Genomic DNA, 8,007 nt, shown 5'->3' on the forward strand with positions numbered 1-8,007 from the left:
ATGGAGTCCAAAATGTGTGGAGCTGCAGACAGACCTCGAAATTTGTCAGAAGGCATGTCGTCAGATGACAGAGATATACAAGCTCTGAGGCGCTCCTTGATCATCTGGAATCCGTTAGAAAAGATAAAAAGTCATTTCTAGTATTGCAGGCTCTCAGAGAATTTTTAAAACTCCTTATGCAAACATTAACTAGTATCAGTGACAATTGAACTAAATGTCAAAATACATGAAATATGAGTTTCTTATTACATTTGACCTTTTTTTCAAAACTGAGAAGGAAAAAACATCAGAGTACAACAGAATTCCTCTAAGCTAGCCCGGAGGAAGAGATCAGAGGTCGTGCTGCAGCGCTGAAGACCAAGAAGAAAATGGAGGCAGACTTGAATAAAATGGAGATCCAGCTAGACAATAGCACCAAGAACAATAGTGACCTTCAAGAGACTGTAACAGCAGATCTAAGTACATCAGAATTGTTATCATTATTTTTTAATCAACTTTGGTCCCACTTGAGTATGAAATTGTGTTTTTTTATGAACAGGGAGCTAACCTGCAGAAACGTCATCTCGAACCAGATGGTGACTGAAATCAAGGATGTGTGCAGTGGGTAAAAGCCTCTAAACCTGCCAGGAAACTTGTTGAGCAAGAACTGGTGGACAACACTGAGTATCACAATAAGCTCAATGTGTATGCATATCAGCTCAGTTGCGGATAAATGCTTAATAAAGTGAAAAATAGAACCTCTGTTTGATTGTTTTTTTTGATCTGTGGGAAAGAGGAAATGGGAAATGGACAGCTTATTGAGGTAGCAAACAGGATCCAGAATTGTAATTTGAAATTTTAATTTAACAAAGTAAAATTAAAATGAATGCAATTTAAAGAAAATAAAGGATGTGGAATTGTAATTTGAAGTCTGAATTTAACAAAGTCAAATTAAAATCAATGCAATTTAAAGAAATGCATTACCTAATATTAAAAACCTTGAAATGCCAGCTGTAGAATTTGGTATTTAATTTAGACTTTTTGAAGTTTGGAGTCAGTAAGGTGTTTTCAAAATGCATTTGAAGTCTCTAATGCTCATCAAAAATTTGATGTCAAAGCTAAATTTTCAGCATCATTATTCCAGTCGTCAGTGTCACATGATCCTTCAGAAATCATTCTAATATGCTGATTTGCTGCTCAAGAAACGTTTCTTCTTATTATGAATGTTGAAATTAGTTGTGCTGCTTCATATTTTTTTGTGGAACCTTTTTTGTGTGTTTTTTAAAGGATTCTTTGATTAATTTATTTGACATAGAAATATTTTGTAACAATGTAAACATCTTTGCTTTCCCCTTTTTTTTTTTTACCAATTTGACGCAGAATAAAATTATTAATTTATTTTAAAAAAAATACTGACCACAAGCTTTTATATGGTAGTGTAGCCCAAATAAATATATGTAATATTTAAAATTTTGCCCAGCATCTGCTGACAACTAATTTGGCCTTGGTTATACTGTAGAACTGTCAAAGTGGCAGAATTCATCCCACGTGAAACAAAATCAGTGAGAGCAATCAATGTACAAGAAAAAGACTAAGAGGGAGAAGTGGTCTTTCGAACAACACACTATAAAACACACTATAATATTGCACCGATATATTAAGGACTAGTCCTTATCAGAGACATAATAATATGATTAATCTTATCCCGCCTAAGATTAAAAGTTGCACACTCCTGTGAACCCTGGCCTGCTCGTACACTCCCAGCCAAGCCCTCACTATTGTCTCCTGAATGACTTGCTCTGCGAGTGCACACGGACACGCCCACCGTTTGCCGTGCGTACGCATGCGCGCTGAACTGTGTGCCATTTCCTGGATTCCTTGACAGGCCGAAATCAGGGAGCGAGAAGAGCCGTCGGAGTGAATTCGTGTCGACTGTCCAGAGTCCGCGAATTCAAGTCCGTCCACCAGAAGAACATCCAAGAGCGAACATCCTTACGAACATTTCCACAAGAAGCGGAGCATCAGTTCAGGTAAATGAGGCCCGTGTCATGCCTTTTTCCGACAGCAGGGAGCGGACTCAACCGGCATCTTGAGCAAGGCCTTCCTGATCCTCAAATGTAACCACGAACATTTCTGTAACTTCACTCGCGTTATAACAGTGTTTACGGATGTATAAGGTCCTACAGACCTTTATCTTTAAACCCGGAATCTATTTTCTAGCTTTCTGCGTAATTTTACTTGAATTTGATCTGTTTTTCGCGTTAGCTGTCGGCTAATGTAGCAGGCAGGCATCTCGCGAACAGAAGCCTGTGGCATCAGATATTGATCTTCTGCCTCACCCACGCCCTAAAATCGGGAATAGACAGCCGTCACCTGGTTTTGCCGGTTGAACAGGCGTCTTTTACTTTAGTATATGATTACAAAGAAAAACAGTGCCGATTTAGTCGGAGACTGACTGATGGATGTAATTAAGCCCCGGCTTGCCAGTTTGTCAGTGCTGGTTTTCATTGTTTTTGACACTCAAGAAGCCATTTACAACTAAATCCAGAGTGCATGATTATCCATGATTGCGAATGATTAATTATTAAACTCAAAATAAGCAGTTAAGTAAGCATGTAATTAATGTCGATACACTTGGGTTTCCACACAAAATGTGCCCAGTTAGTTCCTATATGTGTTCTCTGCAAAGAAAATAGTTCAAAAAGAAGCCAAAACAGCAAGCTTTGCGTGTCACCAATCAAATCCGGACTGGATCAGCCTGTATGAGTGGAGAGGACCTCCTAGCGTTTGAAATCACTCCTGCACAATCACACTAGTGAGAGAAACCCTACATGTATTTGTCTTGGCAGCTGGGAAAAATTCACAGTGTTGTTATACTAAATTCCTCATTTTTAAGTCACTTTGGATAAACCCATCTGCTAAATTAATAAATGTAAATATCAAAACTACTTGAATACAAGTTAAATCAATCAGTATAATCGAAGTTATAGTATTACTGGCATATCAGTCAAACATGATTGTGTTTCTTTTCAGGCAGAGGTGCAACTTATTTGAAGACAATGTCACTCCACCAGTTTTTGTTGGAACCCATCACATGCCATGCATGGAACCGGGACAGGACCCGTAAGAAAGATTTTCATTGTCATTTATTCGTTGATGGTGCCTGCATCCATGATTTTATCATTTCTGAACCAATGCCTCATTCTCACGTATTGTTTCTCAATTACAGAAATTGCTATCAGTCCAAACAATCACGAAGTCCATATATACAAGAAAAGTGGGAATCAGTGGGTGAAAGCTCACGAATTAAAAGAACACAATGGGCACATCACAGGTAAAAACTCCCTGTAAACTGAATTTCAAACATGAATGTTACATTTCTTAAATTCCTCACATTATGTTGAAATGGGCAGTTGACCGTTATTTTGTTGTGGTTTTCCAGGCATTGATTGGGCTCCTAAAAGTGATCGTATTGTGACCTGTGGAGCTGACCGTAATGCTTATGTATGGAGTCAAAAGGACGGCATGTGGAAACCCACCCTTGTTATTCTCAGGATCAACCGTGCTGCCACGTTTGTGAAATGGTCTCCGCTGGAGAACAAGTTTGCAGTGGGGAGTGGAGCGCGACTCATATCCGTTTGCTACTTTGAGTCTGAAAATGATTGGTAGGGCACAGTTGATATGTTGGGCTACACTGATTGATTTATCTCTCAGGTCTTATAACTGTATATATAATTTATTTATTTTTTTAGGTGGGTTAGTAAACACATCAAGAAGCCCATCCGTTCAACTGTCCTCAGTTTAGACTGGCATCCAAATAATGTGCTTCTGGCAGCTGGGTCATGTGACTTCAAATGCAGGTGAGTCTGCATATTGAAGCTTGTTAACCTTCAATGTAAATGTCTGTAGCACTGAAATAAACGTTTTGTTAGCGCTCTGAATCATATTTGCATGTTTGTTTCTCAGGGTATTCTCTGCGTACATCAAGGAGGTGGATGAGAAACCAGCTCCAACCCCATGGGGGTCCAAGATGCCCTTTGGGCAGGTGATGGCAGAGTTTGGCGGGGCAGGAAGTGGAGGATGGGTTCACAGCGTCTGTTTCTCAGCCAGTGGGAACAGACTGGCTTGGGTCAGCCATGACAGCACCGTCACTGTAGTGGACCCCACAATAAGCTCAACGTGAGTATTGGAAATGGTTGGTGTGTTTAGAAAAAAAAAAACTGTTATGATTTGTCGATAGAGACTTTTTGTAATACATCATGCTTGTTAATGACTAATAGCACACTTTTGTTTTGCAGGCCAAGCCAGTTGAAGACAGAATATCTTGCTCTTCTGAGTGTGACTTTTGTTTCTGAGAACAACATTGTGGCAGCAGTAAGAGCCTTTAAGTTTTTTCATTGGTTGAAACATGTTTGTTTTTGCTGTACTTTAGAGGCGATTGCCTTTTTGGGAACTAATCTAGAGTATTTTCCGTCAGGGTCACGATTGCTGCCCTATGCTGTTCAGTTTTGATGATGGTGGAACCTTGACCTTCATATCCAAGTTGGACATTCCAAAGCAGAGCATCCAGCGCAACATTTCTGCCATGGAGCGCTTCCGCAACATGGACAAGAGGGCCACCACTGAGGACCGCAATAGCACCCTAGAAACCCTGCATCAAAACAGCATCACGTAGGGCGAAAATTATATATACACTACCAAATTGTAAATTTTATCATTGGTAAGACATTTTTTTCCAAAAGAAATTAATTCAATCAATCAAAAATGACAGTAAAGACATTTACAAAGTTGCTAAATATTTATTTTTCAAATAAATGCTGTTCTTTTGAACTTTCTATTCATCAGAAAATCCTGAAAAAATTTATTATGGTTTCCACAAATATATTAAGCAGCACAACACTGAGGATAATAAGAAATGTTACTTACTTAAGCTGCAAGTCCGCATATTAGAATGATTTCTAGGGATCATGTGACACTGAAGACTGGAGTAATTATGCTGAAAGTTCAGCTTTGCTATCAGAATAATAAATTATTTCAAAACATTAGTAGTTTCACAATATTACTGTGTTTACTGTATAGATCAAATAAATGCAGCCTTTGTGAGCATGAGACTTTCAAAAATATTTAAATTCTTACACCTAACTTTGTATATGAATTATCATTTTTATTATTGTAATTGTGCACAATTATTTATAATTTTTTATTTTAACTTTGCAGCCAAGTGTCTATATATGAAGGAGACAAAAGAGATTGTCGCAAATTCTGCACTACAGGAATTGATGGAGCAATGACCATATGGGATTTCAAGGTTTGTATTTAATTCTTTCGAAACTATGTCAAACATCAACTTTTCATGCCATTAAATTACTTCTGTCTTATCCCTTGAGTCACAGTTAACCAGAATTATGACCATGTTTACTTAATTCTTTCCACAGACCTTAGAGTCTTCAATCCAAGGCCTGCGGATCATGTAATACTCACACGAACTAGCATGACACAGCACAAGCAATGCAGCTTGAAGACTAACAAGGAGATTTCCGATAACACTTCTGAACGTTTTTAAATAATAAAAAAAAGCACTGAGCAATGGTGTGAACTGATGTGACACTCTTAAAAATGGAAAAACACTAATGGAAAAAGGGGTTAGGATCTTTGTTTTGTTTTTCTTTTTTTTTTTAAGAAAAAAAAAAATGCCAAAGCTGGCACCCCAGCAGTGTGTGATGGTTGATCAAAATGTTCTGGGTCTCCAGGGGAATCGGAGAGAAGTTAAATTAAAAGGAGAGTTTTATGTAAATGGTCTGCTACAAATAAATGATGTATACTACACACCATTTGCAAATGTCGTCTCTTTCTGTTTGATTCAATGCCTTTGTCACTTAGATTGGTTGCTTTCCATGCTAACAGGAAACATCTAGGCTGTCAAATGCTACTAGATAGACACAGCTCTCAGATTGCAACCCAAGGTTGGGTTATACAGTTTTTTTTTTTAAAGTAACAGTTCTTGTAAATGATTACAGTGCACATAAAGATTCATTCGAAAAAGTTAGTGACCATAAATCAGCTTTGCAGACGGAGGCTTTAAGAAAAAAACATGCAACCTTAGAGAATGTGAAGGGGAGTTGAACTGCAAACCCTCCTAACCAGCAGACAGCCGCCCACACAAGGAAGTGGTTATATGTTTCTAACGGGGAAGGGGAAGTAGTGCATATTTGGAGAGAATAACGGCTAAGGAAATACTTTAGTTCATTCAGAGCAAAGCCAGCGTTTGTGTTGACTGCTCAGAGTCCACGAACTCGGGATTCTGTTGCAGACTTTGTCAATTCCCCCACATCTCTCAGTTTTTACGGTTTCCCGGGTAAGTAGAAAAAACATGGTTTTGTTTATCTGAATTTGGAAGATTTTTTTTTTCCAGATGTGAAGCAATCTGTAGATTCGGAATGCTGGGGTGTGTACCTCATTAACATGCACTAACTTGCAGAATGACAACTAGAAAATATGTTTCAGTATTTCTGACTTTCAAGCTGTAGCGAGAGATTTTACATGGTCTGCCTGGCACTTGAAACAAATTGCTGCAAAAACTCCCTCCGTTATGTTTTAAACAGAAACTATGATAAGACAGTGGAGGTGTTTTATGTGTTTTTCTTGTAAGTGGAGTATCTGGCTTTGTCGCATTCCCTTCTGGTCTGGTTTTAATTTACTTCAGACATTGAGGAAAATAATAATACTTGCTGTTACAAATGCAAAACCATTTTAGTTTTAAGTATGACTAAGACAGAAATAAGTCAAAAACCCGGAAAGAAAATGAACAAGAATTTAAATAGGAAGTTCAAAGCTTCTCCATTTAAGTGACATGCCTTTACGGAAGTGAACGAGCTGTCATGTTGCAGTAGTTTGATAAAACATTGTTTTTACCAGTTCATCTCAAAATTACTTCAAATTGAATTTGCAGGAAGAAGCAGCCATGTCTTATCACAGCTTTCTTCTTGAACCTATCAGCTGCCATGCCTGGAACAAGGACCGAACTCGTAAGTTCTCATACTTGCAGCATCTCTTAGTCTTTGGAGCAGTTCCCAGTGTCTAGGGCTAAAGACAGCCTGTTCTTCATCATCTGAACTGTGTATTCATGTGCGAGCATCACTGCTGAATACACAAATGATTGTCTCCAAAGCTCATTTGATCATGAATCAAATACATCTTTTGAGGATTTTTCTGAAGAGAGTTGAGTTGAGATTTGAACTGTGAACTGATTTTCATGAACTAATGTTTAACATTTCCTCACAGAGATGGTCTTCTTACCCATATTATGTGAATTTGAACATTTATTAGGGTTTTAAATCGTCTTGTGAACCACCACCCATCAAGCTCCTTACTGAATGTCTACATTGTTCTGCTGAAACCTACATTTTGGATGAAAAGCTGCATATCCTTCTGCAAACGTGACCCTGGACCACAAAACCAGTCATAAGGGTCAATTTTTCGAAATTGAGATTTATATATCATCTGGAAGCTGAACAAATAAACTTTCCATTGATGTATGGTTTGTTAGGATAGGACAATATTGGGCTGAGATACAACTATTTGAAAAATAGAATCTGAGGGTGCAAAAAAATCAAAATATTGAGAAAATCGCCTTTAAAGTTGTCCAAATGAAGTTCTTAGCAATGCATATTACTAATAAAAAATTAAGTTTTAATATATTTACAGTAGGAGTACAAATACATACATTATCATGCATGCCACATGTGCACTTGTTTTTGTGTGGTTTATGATGCCAGTTAGAATCATTCCGCATCAAAAGTTAAAGCTGCAGTCCGTAACTTTTTTGTGTTCAAAATTTACAAAATATTTTATTAACCGCTAGAGCGCCAAAAGTTACCGACTGCTTTAAAGGCACAATATGTAAGATTTTTTTATTAAAATATCCTAAAACCACTAGAACAGTGTTATATATTTTGCTGACTTGTGTACTTACGTTATCCCAAATGTTTCGAAGAATGTTTAAATCCAGAGAAATAAGCAATTTTAACT

General features: G+C 37.7%; 2 protein-coding genes across 3 annotated transcripts in view; both read left to right on the top strand.

The window, feature by feature from the left end:
* Positions 1-1,799: 1,799 nt before the first annotated feature.
* Positions 1,800-5,805, top strand: LOC107720063 (actin-related protein 2/3 complex subunit 1A). The gene is made up of 10 exons (XM_016527666.1): positions 1,800-2,009; positions 3,013-3,102; positions 3,209-3,313; positions 3,422-3,644; positions 3,732-3,839; positions 3,946-4,158; positions 4,278-4,353; positions 4,457-4,650; positions 5,197-5,287; positions 5,415-5,805. The coding sequence occupies exons 2-10, from the start codon at positions 3,039-3,041 to the stop codon at positions 5,451-5,453; spliced, it is 1,113 nt and encodes a 370-aa protein (XP_016383152.1). The 5' UTR covers positions 1,800-2,009; positions 3,013-3,038; the 3' UTR covers positions 5,454-5,805.
* Positions 5,806-6,093: 288 nt separating this feature from the next.
* The window catches only part of LOC107720102 (actin-related protein 2/3 complex subunit 1B-like), a 10,591-nt gene continuing 8,677 nt past the window's right edge, over positions 6,094-8,007 (top strand). The window contains exons 1-2 of one of the 2 annotated variants that reach the window (XM_016527710.1): positions 6,094-6,334; positions 6,929-7,004. In XM_016527710.1, the coding sequence (XP_016383196.1) occupies positions 6,941-7,004 (64 nt within the window). In that variant the 5' untranslated portion in view covers positions 6,094-6,334; positions 6,929-6,940. The remainder of the gene's footprint in view (positions 6,335-6,928; positions 7,005-8,007) is intronic. The other variant, XM_016527709.1, reaches the window with a different exon arrangement.

The sequence above is a fragment of the Sinocyclocheilus rhinocerous genome, unplaced genomic scaffold (assembly GCF_001515625.1).
Source record: "Sinocyclocheilus rhinocerous isolate Xijiao unplaced genomic scaffold, SAMN03320098_v1.1 scaffold273, whole genome shotgun sequence".
Lineage (NCBI taxonomy): Eukaryota > Metazoa > Chordata > Actinopteri > Cypriniformes > Cyprinidae > Sinocyclocheilus > Sinocyclocheilus rhinocerous.